Source organism: Podarcis raffonei, chromosome 3 (genome assembly GCF_027172205.1).
Source record: "Podarcis raffonei isolate rPodRaf1 chromosome 3, rPodRaf1.pri, whole genome shotgun sequence".
Lineage (NCBI taxonomy): Eukaryota > Metazoa > Chordata > Lepidosauria > Squamata > Lacertidae > Podarcis > Podarcis raffonei.
This window is the reverse complement of record NC_070604.1, coordinates 100,035,158-100,056,602: the sequence shown is the minus strand read 5'-3', so window position 1 is coordinate 100,056,602 and position 21,445 is coordinate 100,035,158. Positions and strand designations below refer to the sequence as shown.

The window sequence follows — 21,445 nt, the reverse complement described above, 5'->3', positions numbered from 1 at the left end:
GGTTCTGGTGTCCCCACAGTGGGGTTAGAGAAGAAGGGAAGAAACTCTTGCATCTCCCCCCCCCCCCCCGATTCAGACACCCTGAGCTGCTGGGTCACTAGGAATGGGGAAGAATTTTGTTTTTATTGCATGTTATATTTATTTAAGAGGGACACGGGTGGTGCTGTGGGTTAAACCACAGAGCCTAGGACTTGCCGATCAGAAGGTCGGTGGTTCGAATCCCCGTGATGGGGTGAGCTCCTGTTGCTCGGTCCCTGCTCCTGCCAACCTAGCAGTTCGAAAGCACGTCAAAGTGCAAGTAGATAAATAGGTACCGCTCCGGCGGGAAGGTAAATGGCGTTTCCGTGCGCTGCTCTGGTTCGACAGAAGTGGCTTAGTCATGCTGGCCACATGACCCGGAAGCTGTACGCCGGCTCCCTCGGCCAATAAAGCGAGATGAGCGCCGCAACTCCAAAGTCGGTCATGACTGGACCTAATGGTCAGGGGTCCCTTTACTTTTTTATATTTATTTAATTAATATCCCATCCTGCCTCCCGAAAGAACCCAGGGTAGCAAACATTTCCACAACAAAATGATTATTATTTTATTTTTTAAAAAAGCTTTCCCAAGAGTTAAAACATTTCAAAACCATTTTCTCATCCAGTGATCTTACGGTTGTCAGGTACAGTGCTCTTCAGTCATCAAATAACTGGGTAAACAGGAACGTTTTAAAATTGCTCATGAAAGTTAATAATGATGGGGACAGATGCACCTCACATTTTAATGTGGTCCTTCTTAAACCAAAACCACCCCTCTCTCAGAATTGATGTATTGATTTTATTTAAGACATTTATATACCGAAAAAAATATTGGGCTAGATGATGAGCGACGTCTGCATGTGGGATTTTTTAGTGGAAGGATGGAAGAGAGAGAAAACAAGCTTTTAGGGACATGGGCAAAAGCTGGTTCCAGCAAATAAAACGAGATCTTACGGAAAGTGCATGTTTACATAGGGCACCACCCAAACCACCATCAAATCAGATTCAGATCCATATTTGTAAGATCCAGTCCACCGGGCTAGATGAGAAGTGTGTTTTGACACTCATTTTAGGAGCCTCCCATGCAAAAACTGTGCAAGCTGTAGATCCCTATTTTCGTGCCACGGTGGCACTGGAAAACGCCGGAATGTTGGCCTTGTAGGCCTTGTAGGGGCATCTCGGAGGATTCTTTTTTAAAATATAAATTTGCTGCGGCCAGCTTTTAGCTTCTTCCCCGTTTCATTAAAAAAAACACCAGCCTGCTAAAGAAACGCTCGCAAAAAGGTCAGCTTGCTTCGCCATTCCAAAGTTGATCTGTGCGCAGGGAAGGAAGGAAACCAAACAACCCTATTGCGCTCCGCCAGGCTTACACTCGAGTAAACAGCCCCACGGTCTCGCCAGCTGGTCCTGAATGTTGCAAGCCACCCGCGCCGGGCCCAGACCGCGCGCGCCCCGCCGCTCTCCGCAGAAGGGGCGGAGCGAGTGCGCGCCTCGCCGGGGCCGGAGCCGGAAACGGGGAGGGACGCCCGGGCCGCGCATGGAGCCGCGCTCCGCCGCAGGTCGGTGCTTATGATTTGTTCCGCGCAGCTCCGCGAGCCACTCGTTGCTACCAACCGTCAAGGCGGGGAGTGGAGGTCCGCCTCCTGCGCCGGGAGCTGGGCGGGAGGGAGGCGCCGAGGAGCCGAGCAAGTCGAGGAGCGTCTCGCTCCGGGCGCAGGAAGGACCAATGCATGCTCGTTCCAAGCGGGAAGGAAATTCCTGTCGCGGAAAACTTTGTCTGAGGACCCTGGGAGCGGGAGGGGACTCTGAAAGCGTCATGCCCCGGAGCTCCGCTTGACGGTCGCAGGAGGGTTGCGCGCGCAAAGATGCGCAAGGACATGTTGCCTCTGGGCATGGGCAGAGGAGTCCTGTAAGCACAGTTCAGCGCCTAGAGGTCCGAGCAGGCGCGCGCGAGCCTCAAAAGTCCCGACTAAAATAAACGTGTGGGGTCGCAACATAGCTGTCAACGTTTCCCTCGTAAGAAAAGGGAAAAGTTGACAGCTATGGGCCGCAATTATATTACATACTCACCTGGGAATAAGTAGCGTTGAACTCAAGTGAGGCTTAAGTTTGCGCTGTATGGTTGTTGTGCAACCAAAAACAGTGGACTTTCCTGTAGTACAGTACTTTGCAAAAGTTTGATAAGGCTCCTGAGTGCCTGCTGAGTGGCTTCCAGTCTTACGGATCTGAGATTAGGTTTATCAACTGGCCAGAATTTCACTCTCATTCCTAGTTGTCAGAAAATGATAACAATCCCAAAGGAATTCATGCGGTTGGTGTTTTTAGCTATTCCTCTACAGTGTGGTTTCGAAAACACCATGTTTTGTTTTGTTTTTAGGAGGAGCACTTCCTTCTGTTTGAAGATGTTACGTACACTTTTTAGAAAGCTTTTTGTAGCTTTTTTTATCTGTTGGGTCAGCTCCCGCTAGTGGATTGCAGGCTGCTCCAAGATGCAATGTCACCTGGCAAATAGAAGGCAAAAGATTAACAGATGGTTCCCCACATGCATGTTTAGGTTAAAAGTGGGTCCTGGTTCCGTAATGGTTGAAGATACCTTCCATAGATGGAGGACACTCTGCACATGCTCAGAGCTACTCAACTTGAGGTTCCAGAATGGTTTGAACAGAAAAGTTGGCAAACCTTTCCGGGATGACATATAAAAATAAAATAAAATTAGTATTTTCGGTCGGTGTCCAGTTTAACTTCTCAGTCCCACAACTAACAATCTGTATGGGTCAGAAACATTCTGGGGAATATCTGAGGAGGTGAACTAATCCTGTAGGAAAACGGGGAGGCTGGGACAGCAACAAAAAGTCTCTCCCCATGGCCTTTTCCCTTCCCATTGCATCATTTCCCAAAAATGCCACAGGGCAGCAGTGTGGTGAAAGAACATCACCTGCCCCCTCCTTGCTCCCGCAAGAGCTGTAGTAAACCAAGCAGCCATGGATTTTAAGAATAGCAGATGGAATTTGTCATGGTTGGCCTGACTCCAATGGCATAGTTTCAAGGTGTATCATGTAGCAACTTTGGTGAAGTTAGCTGGGCCTGGAGGTGGTCCGTGCCTGGAAGAGAAACTACTCATAGGGATAACATAGGTGGTTCATCTAGCTCAGTAGTGTCTACTCCAGATGTTGCTGCACTGCAACTCCTATCATCCCTGGCCATTCCTGGTCTATACTGACTGGCAGTGGCTTTCCAGGGTTTTAGGCAAGGGACTTTCCCTCCAGCCTTACCTGGAGATACTGGGGATTGAACCTGGGACCTTTTGCATTCAAGGCAGGTGCTCTCCCACTGAGCTACAGCCTTATGGGAACATATCCATTCAGCTTTGTGTCCTGCCAGGGGGGTGGGGATGGTATAAAATGGGAATGAATCAGGGCCCTTTTTTAGCCAGAACGTGCTGGTATTGCAAGAGGGAGGTGTTCACGGTGAGTTCTGGCACCTTTCCCCTAGAAAAACAGCACTGAGAATGATACATTTTTCTGCTTGTCCGTTCATTATTTCGTTCTACAGAACACTGACCTGGAAATAATTTTCAGTGCAGGATTCTATTCATGGTGAACAATGGCTGAAGTGCCTGCCTGCCTGCCTGCCATGCTGACCTTGCTCCTTTGCAAGCCCTGAGACACAAGCAAAGAACCCACTAACCCCATCTTCCCTGGTGGAAACAGCAGCAGAGATGCTAACAGGCTTCTCTCCTTTAGGGGAAGGGCCATCGTGTGCTGGTAACACCATGCTCCCCTCGAAATCATTCTCCATGCTTCAACTAGGCTGAAGAAGGCTTCTTTCAGCAGCGGGAGGGGTAGGTGGATGGGACTGGGGGTGCCTGGAAAGGCCTCTGAGGGCAACATGCACAGCTGTGAGTGCCACACTGGCAAGTCATGTTCTATGTGCATTTGGTCCTGAACTGGACTTTTCTATAATAATGCAGTCGCCATTGCTCATGATTGACAGTTCAGATGAATATTATCTTCCACATAGAACTGTTGTCCCACCCTATCCTGGAGACTCCTCTGGATCTACTTTTAAAAATTCATAAAATTATCTTCTTGTTTTGCAGGCCCTATCTACCAGGATGTTGTCCTCCTAGGTTTCGGGAACCCTGAAAAATGCCGTTACAATTCGGACTGCTGCCGGTATGGGAGCTGTCTCTTTACCTGTTCATTTCCTTCGGCTTTCATTTTTATTCCTTTTATGAAGTCTTCCAAGCCTCTCGAGGTAAGGCTCTATTTCAGGCTCATTCTCGTTAGGTACTTATTATTATTATTTTTTGCTTTTGTAGTTCACAATGTATTGACTTAAATAGTATGTCTTAATGGAGTACTTTGTAACAGCTCCCAGCAGGGCCCCCTACAAAGGCTTTTTGCCCAGAGCTTGCGGGTACCCTTCCTTTGTGTGAGCCGAGAGCGGCAGCGGAGCCAGGTGGAAGGTACACAAGCTGTGCATCTCCTTTTAATGAAAGTGTAATTCAAGGTTTGTACTTCAGCTAGTCAGGGACCACTAGAAGCAGTCAGTTGACATTTACTTTGTAAAAGGAAAGACGACGTAAATCTGAAGGTTAGCCTACTAATGTGTTTTCAAATGGGTAACAATGGAAATTTGTTTTCATTTTCCTAACAAGAGTATTTTTCTTGCGTGATGGAGAGCTCTGGATGTTTGTGACTTAAATTCATTTGCTTAACTCTTGAGAAGTGGCACTAACATTTTGTACGAAACTGTTTACTTGGATCATAATATGCCACTGCGTATAGTTTCTGGTCTGGTTAAGTCCTTTTTTTATTGTCTATCACATACTTTACCACTTGGTTGATTTGTACAGTCATACCTTGGTTTTCGAACGCCGTCATACTTGTACATTTCTGCTCCGAATGCCCTAAACCCAGAAGTAAGTTTGCAAACGTTTTTCGGAAGCCGAATGTCAGACGTGGCTTCCACTTGACTGCAGGAACCTCCTGCAGCCAATCAGAAGCCACGCCTTGGTTTTTGAATGGTTTCGGAATGGATTAAGTTTGAGAACCAAGGTACCACTGTATTTTCACAAGGGCTCAGGTAAATAGTTAAGCAGACAGGCATGTTGAGCATCTTCTGGCCAAGGTAGCTTACCTGCAGAAGCTAAGAGTTTAAGAGAGTTCTGTGTATTGAGGGATTTGGGTATGCACCCCACTCTCAGGATGACAACTCCTTTAATGGAAAGTGAAGGTCTTGAGGAAGGAGGGAGCCATCCAAGGAAGAAGTAAAAGATGAAGGCCATTCCTTAGGGGCCACATTGGTATCAGCTTGTGCATCTGAGGTTGGGGGTCTCCTAGCTGTAAAGCGATTGGATTATTAGGAACTCAGAGTGATGCGTTTCTGATGGGTGTGTGGCCATTTCCGTTTTCAGAGGAAGTTGTCTGTTCCTGCTACTTCAGCAAGAGTATTTAACAGCATGTGACACCAGTAGACTGCCCCAGCCCTTGTTGATCATTTCTGTTTTTGTCAATTTCAAGTTTGATGTCTGGTTTCCCATTAATTTTGCAGCCCTTGCTTCAGCACAGTTATCCATAGTTATACTCATTGTGTGCCAGTGAATTCTACTGGTAAATTGCACACACGGTGAAAAGGTTGGTCTTGTGTACTCTGTGTGCCTCAGTTGCACAGTCTATGTGCTTTATCTATGTTAATGTTTACACCTTTAGCATAGAACCCACCTTGCTAATATCTGTTGAATGTTAGGTTTCTATAAATATATTTTAAGAATAGTCTTCAAAGCAGACTTGGTGCTTTGGGGTGAGATTGAACATAATTCAGCACAATAATTTTGAGAGCTGACGTTGCACAGGCATAACAATAGCTGTTGCGCGGGCAGCTGCAGAACAAGAGTGTTGCTGAGTGCAATAACAGCAGTTGCGCTCAGTGCTGCTCGGCACCTTTCCCAAGGGCAACACAGCTTTTGAATTTGGCTATTGCATTATGTTAAGAACAAGGTCCCCCGCTTGCAGAATGGCTGTGGACTGCTGCAATTGGATATCGCCTTTGAAATTAATGCAGCCAACAAGTCCTTTCTCCTCCTCGTGCTTCTGGCATAAGTACATCAGTTTTTCCTGATTCTCTCATAGCATTAAAATGCATACCTGTTGAAAGTCACAGTTGTCGGAGAATGCTTTGATAGCACTTTTTATTGGAGGTTCTTCCTCTCAATGGGATATGTTGCTTAAGAACAGAAGAAAGGATGCTTTGCAGTCTCAATTTATCAGTTGGGTGTGGAGTTCCTACCCATCAGTATGTACTTAGGGGGAAGACACAGGTGTTTGTCTTGTGGTGTTTCTGTTCCTGTTGAACATGTCTTGCTGCTGCGTCCATGGTTCTCAAGTGTGCCACAGGCCTTTTTGTGTGTTGTCCGTTCTGACTTGTGGGTTGCTCCTAGAAGCTGTCATCATGCAATAGTGGCCACACCCTGGGAAATGGCTTCACCTGACCGGCTAAACCAGGTGAGGGTAGCCGATGGGCTTCAAGCCCTTAGTAACTTAGGGACTTCCCCTGCATCAGAAGACAGGCTCTGGTGGATTGAGCGGACGAGACCCATAGTGGGTCCAATGGTCAAGAATGCAGTTTCTGCATGTGCTGTGGAGGGAAGTGAGGGGCAGACTGGGCTTGTCAATTTGGGAAGGAGAAGGAAAACTCTGATCCTAAACCTCCACTTCCTTGTGGGACATCTTCGGGAGAAGAAAAGTCTAAGGAGTAAAACCCTACACAAATTGGGAGTAGAGTCCCTAAGATAGTTGGATGGCGCCTCCTTCTGGCAACTCCTGCAGCCAAGCTGGTGCCAAACATATCACTCTGCTTTCCTTTGGACCACATCAGTGAGGCTGATGGAGGGTGGTGGTCTTGTCTGGGCAGCCCAGCCACACTGCCTAGACTTGCATCCTGGGGTGCTGCTAATGCAGTAGTTTGACTTCACCCCCGGAGGCGCACTCCATTGTCTCTTGAGGCAGATGGATGCCAAGGAAGAGCTCTGTTGGGTGACTGATCTCTTTTTAGAGGCAGTTCCCATTATTGGGAAGAAGTCACTAACAACATAATTCTCCTTTTATTTCCAATGAGCCTAGCAGTGCATAGCGGCTGCTTTTCCATAAACGCATATACTGTACCTACGTTCCTATCAGTTTCAGTGGGTTTCAGTGGGCATTTCTCTTGTCCAGATATCCTCTTTGTGTGGTGCAGGAGACCTCTCCCCTCGCACACATGCACATGAGATATGAGCATTCCGCGTGTGAATCATTCATGTATATGCTCAATATATTAAGTGTTCCGCTTCCTTGTTGAGCTTTCTGAATCTGGCAATTTGATGGCTTAATTCAGATGTGCCTTGGATATCTTAATGTATGTATATAAAGAATACGCAACCTTTGTTTGTGGCGAAACATTTTTACTTTGACTCGAAGTAAATTGCCATGCTTATTTTTTCCCCACTAGGGGGAGATAGCAAAACAGTCTTTGCAAATGTTGGAAATGCAATCCCTATCTTGCATGTTGTGATTAGGGCAAGCAGACATAGATTCTTCAACTTCTGCACTCATTTTTTCCCTGTGCTGCATTCTGTCATTATATACCGAAAATGACTATAAAAATAAAGCAAGGTTTGCTTAAGGTACATGCTTATATAAAAAACATTCATTGTGTCCAGGTTTCTGCCCGACACATGCGGAGAGAGATTCTTACTTGGAAGTAAAGTATGTAATGGTACAGACTCAGCAGCAGACACAAGGCTCACAAGTCATGGTTCATGAGCAGGTTAAGATTGCAACTGGATAGAAGTAAGGAAGATGTCCCAACAGGCTTCCTTGCCGCACCTGCCGAGCTTTTAAAGACAAGGTGTGGCATGTTCACTCATGACACTTGCTCACCTTGCAGGAATGATGGGATTGCAAATGTGTGCTCTCTCTGGCCACGTCAGTCTGCTGCTCCCATCTGCAAAGGTGGCACCTGGCTCTAGGTGGCAAGACTGCACCCTCAGGCTCTTGTTCGGGCACTGCCACATCCTCCCTTGGCTGATCCAAGTCCTCCAGTGCTGTGGCAGCATTTTGTCACTTTGGTCCCAGAGATTGGAGGATGCTGATTGGGCATTTGCAGGAAGGTTAGACCAGGTAGAGGGTTGAAGAGTGTGTCTGCTCTAGGGCATTCTTGAGCAGCAGACTTGATAACTGTACTTAATAGGCAGGTTTAGAATCAGCAAATAGCCATATTTAAGTGGATGAGCATGCAGTAGAATCTGCCAGAGTAAAGCAGGAAGAAAATGTCATGCAGGGGATGTAAAATAAGATGGGATAAAGCACACACCGTTCATGAAGGACAGTGTGAGCAGACATTTGCTGGTTATCCTGAGAACAGGAGATTCTGAGGCGGGTGGGGGATAGTTGGGTTCTTCTTGTTTTTGTTTTTATTGTGTATTTTACATTCTTATATTGTGATTTTCTCTTGTGAGCCACCCTGAGACCTGTGGGTATAAGGGTGGTAAACACATGTTGCTGCTGTTGTTGTTATTAATACTCGCTTTGAAACCCAGAAGGAGTTGGGAGAAGAATGGCTAATCCGCCTGATATTTCCCTGATGTTTCTTTCTTTTGCCTGCCCTAACTGTCCCATAGGCTGAGGATGGACCTGGGAACTCCAAATAACTCTGATTGTGAGTTTGTTCCCCCCGCTCCCCCCCGCCTTCTGCCCACAAATAGTCGATACAGTTATCTATGTCTGTTGTACAGTTCAATCATGGCACCATCTTTGTCAGTAAGCATTTGTGCACACTCATTTCTGCCACTAATCTGCAGGCTGTTCTGACCCTAGCAGTTGATAGCATAATGTTGGAGAAGTGATGCTTTGAAAGTGAATTATGGGCATGTTCACATTAGCGCTAGGGCTGATGGGAGTTGTAGTTGAGTAATATCTGAAGCGCCAAAGGTTCCTCACTCTTCTTTTAAACCTTTGATTTCTGCCTGCGCTGCCCTATCTGTGTCTAGCAGAAGCACCTTTTAATCATGCTTTGGAGGCAGCCAGGGATAAAGCCTCACGTGCCATGCCATTAAATAATCTCCAAAGTAACTCATTAAAGTTCTGCCTCTATTGAATAAAATACTTCTTAGTCTACATTTTTTGGGTTGCTCTCTGCAAGGTCAGTGGTGCCGGATTAAGAGGGTCTGCAGGTTGACCAGGAAAAAAAGGGAAAAGAAGCAGCAAAAATCCCTCAGAGAAGATGACGCTTTCCCTTGAGATTTATCTTGGGTGTCACAAAGTGAGAGCAAAAACTCATTCTGTTGAGAGATGAATTTCTTCAGGTAGAAATTAAGAATCCCCCTCAGAAAAGCAAAGGTAATAAATCAAGCGTTTGGCTCCTCACTCGAAGAGCTTTTTTCTTCCCCCTTCAGCTAAGCAAAGTTAACTGTTTGAACCTCTGAGGCAGTCTCTCTTCCGTGTGACTCCAAAATAGGACTTGACAGGCTTTTGTTGGGGATAAATTGTGGGCAAGAATGCATTTGATATTCAGTGGATTATTCATGTTTAAAATTTTGCTCTGAGTGGCCAATAGCTGTGCAAGGGCAATACCAACGTATACACACACACACACACGTCTTAAGGCTGTTGTTAATTGTTAGCAGATCTGGCTTTTAACAGATTAATTAATTGACTGATTAAATTCAGGTTAAATTTGCATTTATTTGAAACACCAGCAAGCTGTGAAGGAAGCCCAGGAAATGGATGTGGAGCTGTAACAGAAGTTGCTGGGTATGCAAGGGAGAGAGAAAATTAATTGGAAAGCCCGTGGGTGGACAAGTTGGAAGGGAATTCTGCTTTTGATAACCTTACAGACTGAACTCTCAACTATTGCTTCACTGCTACCTACCACTCGTATTTATTATTGATGCTCCTTTTGCCTATATTTGTCACTTTGTCTGTGAATAAGCTATCTGATCAATTCAGAAGGTCACTGTTACACAATCTGTGAAATTAAAGACAGTGACTGTCTAGCACAGCACTCACATGCTTTTTTGGCTATTGCTAGTATATAGATTGAGGGCACAAGGAGAAGCGGACGACAGAGGACGAGATGGTTGGACAGTGTTCTCGAAGCTACAAACATGAGTCTGACCAAACTGCGGGAGGCAGTGGAAGACAGGAGTGCCTGGCGTGCTCTGGTCCATGGGGTCACGAAGAGTCGGACATGACTAAACGACTAAACAACAACAAGTAATCTGTGTTTGACTAAACTGTGGGAGGCAGTGGAAGACAGAAGTGCCTGGCGTGCTCTGGTCCATGGGGTCACGAAGAGTCGGACATGACTAAACGACTAAACAACAACAACAATAACAACAACAACAACAAAGTATACTGTGGGCTACCCTGAACATTGGTTTTACAGTAGAAGGATGGAATATGAATGCTGCTGAATATTACAAAAATCTAATTATTCAGGCTTTTATGTGTAAATTTAAGTGATAATGCAATAAACCAAAATAGATATGCATCGTTAGAAAGGAACCACTTACTTCAATGCTTTTAAACATGTGTTTTCTGTGATGCTATGCAGTAGAACTAAAATAGCATTTATTTATTTTTAAAAGATGTGCAGTGAATTTTAAGCCCTGATCAAACTGATTGTTACTCCTTTCTGAGTCTAATGGTCACACAGTGAGTGACCACTTGTGGTGAAAGATCTTGGTTTCATTTTGCACCTTTTCACTATTTAGTAAGGGGAAATGTCTATAGAATGAAGGCTTGGCATCATTGGCCTGTTAGCATTTTGACTCCTTGACTCTTTTAAATAGCACTAAGTATTTCAGCAAGTGGAAGTCGTCAGGTTGTGGCAGGGATATGAAATGTTGTGCCCATCCTCACCTCTAGGAAAGTCAACACAAGGCTTTTCTACACCACACCTTGCTTTAAAATTTGGTAGGGCTGTGGGTGACTAAGGTGGAGTTGCTGGTGATGACTGAATCTGACAGCTGGCCCCCTCTGACACAGAAACGCAATCTGTAATTACTCCATTTTCAGCCTAAGCATGTTGCCGTGCTCCTGGAACCCATCGATGACACAGAGGCTGAGGTGCCAGGGTGGCTGTTTGCGGAGCGGGCCATTGGGCCTGAACACTCCCACTGATCCTGAGACCCCCTGAGACTGGATCAAAGGCTCCATCCTTTGAGCACAGGTGCCTTGCATGAATGCCTGGAACGTGCTAGAACGTGCTTAAAGGCTACTCCTTTAAGGCTCCACAATTCTCAGCAAAGGGGTGAAGCCTGAGTAGACAGTTTCAAGGAGCACTTGACTCAGTTGGGAAGATGCATTCATTGAAATAAGTCCTATGTTTCCTAGACTCTGTCCAGGGTCCTGAAAGACCTGCTCTTAACTTCTCACCTTCAGGCATTTAAGCCCTGATGAAACCCAGTCCATTTCTTTCATTCTATTTCAAAACAGCTTGATGGATTTTTGTCCTCCTAAGTCAGCCATGGCTTTGTTTGGGGTTTTTTTTTGCTAGGAAAGGATACATGCTTACTTGGAAATAAGCCCTACTAGGCTTAGTGGGATTTCATGTTTAATAATTTGGGTTAGGTTGCAGTTGTTGTGTAACAGAAACTGATGTACATGTTGAACTGTTTATAAGAAACAACCAACTTCTGTTACTTCCTCATAATAACTTCTTATTTAATGATCTGTTATTCCTGACAGAGTATGAAGAGGAACTTGATAGAGAATTTGAGCTGGAAACTGATTCACTGTTTGGAGGATTTAGAAAGGTAAGGTCAATGAATATTGCTGAGATATTACTTTTAATTTGAATAAGCATGGGAATAAGCAGTTTGAATTGCCTTTCAGTGAACTGTAATTGGCTTTGATGACTGGTGTGTTAAATTGCGCTCTGGATGAAGAAGGAACAGTTTGGCACAAATTATGATGGAGCCCCAATGCTATCCTGTGCCATATGGCTTGTCAGGTTGGCATGGTTAGGCTTGCCAATTAATATGGCCTGTGTTGCTTGGCGGAGAAATTGAACTAAGTGCTGCATTAAACTTTGCAGATCTGATCTGTGCAGCTGTGTGGACTTTAGTGTGCAAACAAATTCAGATTTGCTTGCACACTCGTCTTTCAGGAGTCAATGTCGCAAGCACCTGTTACTACTATCATCATATGAGCTAAATAAAACTATTAGGAAAAGCAACAACAAGATTTCCTCTCCCTTTTTTCATATTTAGTGGAACAAACACTAAAAACTCAACAGTTAAAAAACCACGCAGCATTATTCAGTATATACAATCATTATTAATACTAGTCAGGCATCTTTGTTTTCCTGTTTTTGATGTCTGCTATTACAATAAAACTTATTATTTAGGCCAGCCTACCCAAAGCTTTTGGCATGACGATGAAGATATTGTTGACAATTCGCCTTAACTAGTTATGCCACCTATGTTCAGCCTAAAGCAAAAACATGAAACAAATTTGGGTAGTTTTTTTCTAGAGCTGAAACATCTGCAGAATTTTAAGAGGAGACAAAAGAGAATTAGTCTGCAGTTTTACGCAGACTTGCCATTGAATTCAGTGAAGCGTTCTTCTGAGTAAACATGCATAAGATTGGATTGCTGCGTTGTCTGTATTCTATAATGAAAATCCATGGGGATGGGGTTTAGTTATCTCTAGATTTCTACCTCTGGTGAAATTTGAAGCAAATCTGGAAATTCCTCCTCAAACAAAACAGTGTTTCACAAAGGGTCTGCCCCATCTCCAGCCTTAATGCAGGCTTTGCCAACTTGGTGCCCTCCAGATTTTGTTGGACTACAACTACCAGAATCCCTGACCATTGGCCTTGCTAGCTGGAGCCGATGGGAGTTGTAGTCCAAAACATCTGAAGGGCACCAGGTTGCAGAAGGCTGCTGCAATATATTGCTGCTGTTGACTGTATTCCTTCTCAGCTTCTGCAGGAATAGCAATAAGGGATGGGACTGGCTTGATTACGTATTTTGTAAGCCTATTCTAACGAGGTATCCATCTATCTTGGGTCTGTTGCACCTGGAAATGTAAAGAGCTGTGACAGTATGCTCAGATACTCTGAGAGGGAATGCTTTAACTAGTTGGCTTCTTTTACTTGCCTCTTATATGCCGTGTCTGTTCATAAATACCGTATTTTTTGCTCTATAAGACATACTTTCCCCTTCCTAAAAAGTAAGGGGAAATGTGTGTGCATCTTATGGAGTGAATGCAGGCTGTGCAGCTTTTGCTGAAGCCAGGAGAGCAAGAGGGATCGATCCCTCTTGCTCTCCTGGCTTCAGGGATAGCCGCCCGAAGCCTCCTGAGCGCAGCAGGAGCACTCCTCCCGCTGTGCTCTGGAGGCTTTGCATTGCTTTCGCTGAAGCCAGGAGAGCATCCCTCTTGCTCTCCTGGCTTCGCTTCACTGGAGAGCCGCTGCGCAGCTTTCCCTCTCTGTTCAGAACCCATTCAGGGGCTCCACTTCTCCTGCCGCTTCACTGAAGGGGCACTGCGCAAAGAGGGAGAGCTGTGCAGCGCCTCTTTGGTGCTGGAGAGGCGCTGAGCAGAGAGGGAGAGAACATTTTTTTTCCTTGTTCTCCTCCTCTAAAACTAGGTGCGTCTTATGGTCAGGTGCATCTTAGAGAGCGAAAAATACAGTAATCGCAGGAACTGGTGGCATTTCACTTAGGCCAAAGGTTTGAAAACATGGAAGTAGCCTTTATGTTATGGCCCATCTAGGTCAGTATTGCCTACTCTAACTGGCAGCATATCACCAGGGTTTCAGACAGGAAGCTCTGCTTGGAGATGCCAGGGATTGAATCTGGGACCTCTGTGTATTTCTTCTCTACCACTGAGCCACGGTCCCTCCCCATACTGCTTCCTTTAAATCAATATGGGAGCTTCGTTCCTCATCCCTGCGGCTTACTGGGAAGTACAGAGGGAGGGGTAAGGCTAGTGGGCCAAACATAGCAGCAGAACTAATCCGGTGCTTCCACTGCACTGACTTTGGCGCTGCCTCGCCTCCCCCTCTTACTCCCAGGAAGAAAAAGTGACACAGGCAGCAGGAGGAGGTCAGGTGAGCCCCACCAATCTCCCCACCAACTGGATTGCCTCCGTGACCACCCAGTATTCCTTCCCCTTTCAGATCGGCCTTCTATTCCTCCCAGCATTTTTTTTTTTTTGACCATTCTCTCTCTCCACCCCATCCGACCCCCCCCCCCAGTCTCTCTTCCTAGGCCTCCTTTTTCCCCATGGTTTGGTGCTGACCCGGCCCCCGCTTGCTCTTTTCCTAGACTTGGTCTGTTCCTCATGCTTTGGCAACAGTGCCTGCCCCGCCTAGCTTCTAAGGAGCTCAGCAGTTGGCGATAGAGATTCTTAAGGATTAGAGTAGCTCAGCAAATTGCAAGCAATGAACCTTAGCAGCATAGCAGCTAAGCCTACGACCAGTGGTTTTTTTTGGGGGGAGGTATGCAGTGGGACGCAGGTGGTGCTGTGGGTTAAACCACAGAGCCTAGGGCTTGCCAATCAGAAGGTTGGCGGTTCGAATCCCCGCGATGGGGTGAGCTCCCGTTGCTCGGTCCCTGCTCCTGCCAACCTAGCAGTTCAAAAGTGCAAAGTGCAAGTAAATAAATAGGTACTGCTCCGGTGGGAAGGTAAACGGCGTTTCTGTGCGCTGCTCTGGTTCGCCAGAAGTGGCTTAGTCGTGCTGGCCACATGACCTGGAAGCTGTACACCGTCGACCAATAAAGTGAGATGAGCGCCGCAACCCCCAAGTCGTCTGTGACTGGACCTAATGGTCCGGGGTCCCTGAAGAAGAAGAAGAAGAAGAAGAAGAAGAAGAAGAAGAAGAGGAAGAGGAGTTTGGATTTGATATCCCGCCTTTCACTCCCTTTAAGGAGTCTCAAAGCGGCTAACATTCTCCTTTCCCTTCCTCCCCCACAACAAACACTCTGTGAGGTGAGTGGGGCTGAGAGACTTCAAAGAAGTGTAACTAGCCCAAGGTCACCCAGCAGCTGCATGTGGAGGAGCAGGGAAGCGAACCCGGTTCACCAGATTACGAGTCCACTGCTCTTAACCACTACACCACACTGGCTCTTTACCTTTACCTTTGCAGGGGTACGCATAGGGGTACGCATACCCCTAAACATTTTGTGAATCTGAGTTTGGCCTCATTGAGGAGCAGTATTTCAATATGAGTAGGAAAGTGAGAGTACCCCTAAACAATTTTTTTTAATAGAAAAAAAGCACTGCCTGTGACCTTTGTGACTACCTAGTCTTCCCACCCTCATGACGGGCAGCTTAGCCAGCCACTCCTGAAGGCATCATTGCTACTGTGACACCCAAATCCCTTAGCATATTACTGGGTTAATTTATACGGATGTGTTCGTATGTGTATGCCCCTATATATAACGGTGTGTGTTAAGTATGCCTATTGTGTGTGCATATATATTTGTAAGAGAAGGATATGGTGCATAACGTATTAATTTAGCCGCACACACCTTTTCTATTGTCCTCTCACGAGGACCGCAGACAGCGAAATGTTTGTTGGCGCTAAAGATTTTGTGGTCGTTTCATAGGCTTCAAGCTAAAGCAAAGGGGAGGAAAAATTCCTTCAGCACCTACTTGAAAACTGTGCCACGCTTTTAACAGCATGAATTCATACAGACACCCAGACAGTGATTGCCGTCTGCTTTCTGTTCTAATTTGGAAATTCCTTTTGATCAACATTGTGCAAAGGATGGCATTGTTCTTGGCAGGCGTCCTGGGAATATCTTCAGAAAGTGAATGTGGCCATACAGATTGTGATGGATACATTGCCAGGGGAAGAAGAGAGAGAGGGAGAGAGGGAGAGAGCAGAGAGGAAGTATAGTACTTAATTTTATATACTGTCTTTCTTCCAATGTACTCAAAGGTGGTTTACAATTTAAAAATACAGTGGTACCTCGGGTTAAGTACTTAATTCGTTCCGGAGGTCTGTTCTTAACCTGAAACTGTACTTAACCTGAAGACCACTTTAGCTAATGGGGCCTCCTGCTGCCGCCGCGCCGCCAGAGCCCGATTTCTGTTCTCATCCTGAAGCAAAGTTCTTAACCTGAGGTACTATTTCTGGGTTAGCGGAGTCTGTAACCTGAAGTATATGTAACCTGAAGCGTATGTAACCCGAGGTACCACTGTAAAGAGTTACAACTCAATGGACAGTGATAGAAAAAGCCCTCGTGTGTTAAGTTGGATACCTGTGCAGAATGTCTTCAGCCATGGTTTCTCCTGGTTTGTGACCTAAATCGAAATGCAAGCAGTGACCATGTACTTCCGGTCTCCTCCTCATGCTTTAAACCCGTTTTATGATGGATTCAATTTATGCCTAGGATCCCATGGATTTTGAATGGAATTTTTGGATGGAATGGGGTAAAGGATCTATCCTGTGGCTTCTTTTCGGTCACCTCACAGTGTCACAACTGTCCAGCCTTTACATGGAGAAGGTAGGCGACTTTGAGCTGACCTGCTCTAATTTGGAAATTGCTTTGGATCAACAAATAAATTGACCATTATCTCTAAGAAGAATAAGAAAGCTCTAGTTTTACAGTACTAGTAGCGTAGACGTGTTTTGTTGCCTCTGTGGCCTCCCTTCCCACAGGTAGCACAAAGTGCCATTCAATCCTGGTAGCAACCCTAAAAGGTGGGATATATGCCTGCCCAATGGGATCTCCTGTGACCTCTAGGAGTACAGAGCTTCACTCAACATCGGAGGCTGGATCAAGGGGCACAGCTGTAGTACCCTTTAAATATGTGGTGCCCTTTCCAGTCCTGGGTAGAGTTTGTCTGATGTTGGAGGTGGGAGAATAAAGTTATAAACTCAAACTAAAATGCTGCCGGTTCCTAGCGGGTTGCCCCCACCAATTTAGCCCTCGGAGGCCTGGAGTAAGTGTACCCAGCTGTCTCACTTCTGCACAGGCCTCTCCCATTTCTCATGGGTCTAGAACAGGCATAGGCAAACTCGGCCCTCCAGATGTTTTGGGACTACAACTCCCATCACCCCTAGCTAACAGGACCAGTGGTCAGGGATGATGGGAATTGTTGTCCCAAAACATCTGGAGGGCCGAGTCTGCCTATGCCTGGTCTAGAACAAAGCATGGCGGGGGATGGATAGCAAGTGCTACATCAACCACACATTCTGAAATGTGAAATGGTTTTTTTTTTAATCAAAAATCAAAAATTACAACTCAGTTAGTCGAAAGACTAACTGCACATAATGTTCCAGTGCTGCTCTAAGTAGAGTTGAGGGACATTGTGTGACCCAGCAGAGGGGAACAGCATTTCAGATAATATTCAGTGTTTTTCAGCTGTTCTTTGGAAGTCTTCAAGAGGCCTGTCTAGGTGTCTGCTGGTTTCTTAGCCACTCTTTGAAGCTAAGAAAGAACCACTGTAGCAATTCCAACTGCAAAGAAAACCATCCTCTGCAACCGCCAATTTTTGTAAGGGCTTCAAAATCTAAGCAGAGAAGAGGCATAAATATATCTTTATTGGATGCATGTTTGAAAGATTAACCAAAAAAGAAGAAGAAGCCCTTAGTCTTTCAGAAACAACCACATTTGCAAAGGCAGAGAAAAGAAGAAGAAAAGCTCTCTTATTTATGTAGGTGGGGAAATTAGTTCCCCCTTGGGCCACATGAACCCATTTCTTCCCCAGTCCTTGTAGAAATGCACGGTTTTCCCTTTGCTCGCCTCTTTCAGTGCCACAGTTCAGTGGGTTCTTCCCTTCTCTCTCCTCTAGTTTTAATAATCTTATGGAACAGAGAGCCTGCAACACTGCTCAGCATGGAATTCATTAGAAGGGTGCCACTTTTATTTTCAATTATTCCTTCAAGGATTCTTCCTATTTTAAATATTTGAGGGGGAGTGGTTGTACAGTAGCTTGAAATTAAATCTCACACACTTTCCACAGATGTCTCTGTTATGTGCTACAGGTCGACACTGTGTTTTTGTAATAAAGGCAGGCGCTGACATTTTTCCAAGCGCCGCAACCTAAGTGTGACTAATGGGTTGGTTCCAAATCTACAGTGAGGGAAAAAAGGTATTTGATCCCCTGCTAAATTTGCCCAGTCCAGCCTTGTGTAGGTCTACAATCTTGTCCCTGACATCCTTGGACAGCTCTTTGGTCTTGGTCTTGGTCATGGTGGCTACTTTGGAATCTGCTGGATTGATTGCTTCTGTTGACAGGTGTCTTTTGTACAGGTACTGTTAACGAGCTGGGATTACAGGTAAGACCTCTCCCTTACAGCAGGTGCTTCTAATCTCAGCTTGTTACATACAGTGAAGATACCAGGTAACCTGACATCTGGCTGGTTGATGGGGATCAAACACTTATTTCACTCATTATAATGCACATCAATCTCTGACTTTGGTCTTCTGGGTTTCTGGGGTTTTTCCTGTTGTTATTCTGTCTCTCACAGCTACAATAAACCTACCATTAAACTTATGGACTGGTCATTTCTTTGTCAGAGGGCAAATGGGCAAATTTAGTAGGGGATCAAATTGTACTCCTATCCCATTCTTTGTACAAACTGATGCAAAACTGAGTTGAATCTGGAGCTGAGTCTTGAGTCATGCATTGAACCAAAAGCGATTGTTTTTGTTCATTATTGTCTTCCCTGTCTTTTTAGTACAAACCTTGGTTTCTGATGGTGTATGGCATGGCAGCCTGTTGGTTTCTGCTTGGTACCAATGGTTTGGCAGTGATTTTTCTACATGTAACTTTCTCGTACGGAGTGGCTCAATTTAAGAACCCCTTTCTGATGTGGCTGAGCTCATTGCTTCTGTTGTCAACTTTGCGCGTGTCTGCCCTGGAAGAAATAAAGGTAACTTTTTAAAAAAATAAAATAAAAATAATACTGTGATTTATTTGTTTAAATTCATCCATAAAAAGGTAAAGGTACCCCTGCCCATACGGGCCAGTCTTGACAGACTCTGGGGTTGTGCGCCCATCTCACTTAAGAGGCCAGGGGCCAGCGCTGTCCGCAGACACTTCCGGGTCACGTGGCCAGCGTGACAAAGCTGCATCTGGCGAGCCAGCGCAGCACACGGAACGCCGTTTACCTTCCCGCCAGTAAGCGGTCCCTATTTATCTACTTGCACCTGGGGGTGCTTTCGAACTGCTAGGTTGGCAGGCGCTGGGACCGAGCAACGGGAGCGCACCCCGCCACGGGGATTCGAACCGCCGACCTTTCGATCGGCAAGCCCTAGGCGCTGAGGCTTTTACCCACAGCGCCACCCGCGTCCCTAAATTCATCCATACTGAGTGCTTTATTGTTGAAATTGCCACTTTTCAATTTGGTTCTGAAAATGTGCATTTTGAGGAATCTTCTTTTATAAGAAAGCTTAAGGTTTAAAGAATAGTTACCCCTCTCGCTTCAGGAATTTCCAACATGTGCTAGGGCGAACTAGCGCAAAGTACCTATCCTCGGTGGAGGGGTTAGCCACTGTCTCTCTGCATGATGTACTGTTCTGGCTTTGCCTCTGCTGCTGTTTTGTGCAGTCCTCCTGTTTCTCTGCATCAGGTGAATTTTAGGAAGAAGTGTTATCAGCATTGTTGCTGTTATTTATTCAGCTTTCTATAATGCTGTCCATAAAATCTCTTGGGGATTTCAAAAATGACTGAAAACAGCATCCAATAAAACAAAAACCAGTGTCCCAAACAACCAGCAGCACAACAAACTGAACAATAAATTTATGATGAAGCTGCTGCTATCTCCAAAAAGAGCAGGACTTCTTTGAGGGGTTTTATAGCAGTGTGGAGAGGGTGACGCTTATGTCTAGAACAGTAATTCATGCTAGGGATGGACTCCACCCTGGACAAGCAAACTCTACTGCCTGAATTCTGCCTAATGGCTTAACTCTGATTTACTTACTGACAACAAACCACAGTTTGAAGGCATGGTTCGTTGGCTTCCAAACCTTGGTTTTGTTTTTTTATGGTTCACATATTAGCTCTGTTAGTAGTCTTTTCTTTTAAATACCCTAATCATCATTTTCTTTGTCAAGCTGGGCCTTTCATAGTATGATTCATGATTTCATAAAATGAAGACAAGACTTGTAGAAGTATTCAGTTGCAGATCCATGTCTCCTTTTTATATTTCTGCAAGGTTCCATATTCTGTGGTCGTGCTGACCTTTCGAATCAGCAGGATAATGGAGATAATAAGTGCCTGAGTGTTCTCTCATCCAGTAATCGGCCCCACAAACCTAGTACCACTCTCTTTTTATGAGGTCTCTGCATTCTCCTGCTCCTTTCAATGTCGTCAGCGATGGTCTGTGGTTGGTGGACGCAGAGTCAAAAACTGCTTTCTAGTCTTATTGGGATCATTTTTCTTAAGTTTCAACGGGAAACAATTAAGGAAATGTCAATCTGTCGTGACTCCCATTGCCAACCTGATACTTTTTCTAGATAAGTTTTTTGGTTTTCTCTGACTCAGAACTTTCATTGTACCAATGAAATCCCCTCTGACTTTAAGCTTACAGCTGCTGGCTCATGCCTTTGTTTCTGTTACCTACCTATCCCACGTTTGAAAATGGGCGAGGAAATGAGGGTTTCTCATAATGAAGCAGTGCTTTTTGCTATTTTAACGTTAGTACTGTACTGGTGGAGTGTTTCCCATGCAACCCACTGGGACTAATTTATGCTGTTAACACTGCTTTCAATGACCTGTGCCTCCAGCTTTTCCACCATAATATGAAATCTGTCTCTCTATAGACACCAAGAGTTGTTTTGTATTACCTTGCCCGGGGCCAACACCAATGTGCGTTATCAACCTCTGGGGTCATCCAAAGAGCATTTCCATGCTCTTCGACTTGTTCTCTTCTCTTCTGTGCAGATACCATTCGTCTGGTACCCTTTATCACAGGGGTGGGTAACCAGTAGTCTGTGAGCAAATCTTGGCCAGGTCTAATAGTAGGTCAAGTTGGTCATAATGAAATCAATTCTTTATGTTGTGTTCTTTGCCTGAGAAAGTCTGCCTTGAGGAGGAAGTCCAAACTTTCACTTTATGTTCTTATAAAATGTTATGCTCGATTTCTGGTACAAACCCTTCTGGAAGCTGTACCCGTGAAACTACAGGCAGCGACGGTTTTGCGTGCATCCAATTGACGTGTGACCGCTGATGCGCAGGTCCTTTTGGAGCCAGGAGGGGGAAGAACGGGGGCAGAATGGGAGGCAGAATGGGGTATAGCAGGGGAATAACGGGGCAGAGCAGGTTTATGCATGCTCTGTGGACACATGCGGGGGCTGGGAACGGAACCCCCACACAGATGGAAGTGGTTATGCAATTTGCCCAAATGAGCCCTTTCTGTGCCATTGAAATTTTCACTTCCCTTGTTAAAGCTCTTATCTCCAACAGCATCAGATCTCAGAT

The 21,445-nt window shown here is 45.4% G+C and overlaps 1 protein-coding gene across 6 annotated transcripts in view; it reads left to right on the top strand.

The window, feature by feature from the left end:
• The first annotated feature begins 1,487 nt into the window (after positions 1-1,487).
• The window catches only part of HHAT (hedgehog acyltransferase), a 190,667-nt gene continuing 170,709 nt past the window's right edge, over positions 1,488-21,445 (top strand). Inside the window, exons 1-5 of one of the 6 annotated variants that reach the window (XM_053383271.1) lie at positions 1,488-1,576; positions 4,117-4,274; positions 11,750-11,817; positions 16,408-16,521; positions 18,702-18,896. In XM_053383271.1, coding sequence (XP_053239246.1) covers positions 4,166-4,274; positions 11,750-11,817; positions 16,408-16,521; positions 18,702-18,896 — 486 coding nt within the window. In that variant the 5' untranslated portion in view covers positions 1,488-1,576; positions 4,117-4,165. Of the gene's footprint in view, positions 1,577-2,200; positions 2,292-4,116; positions 4,307-11,749; positions 11,818-16,407; positions 16,522-18,701; positions 18,897-21,445 lie in introns of those variants that run through there. The other 5 variants (XM_053383272.1, XM_053383273.1, XM_053383275.1 and 2 more) reach the window with 5 other exon arrangements.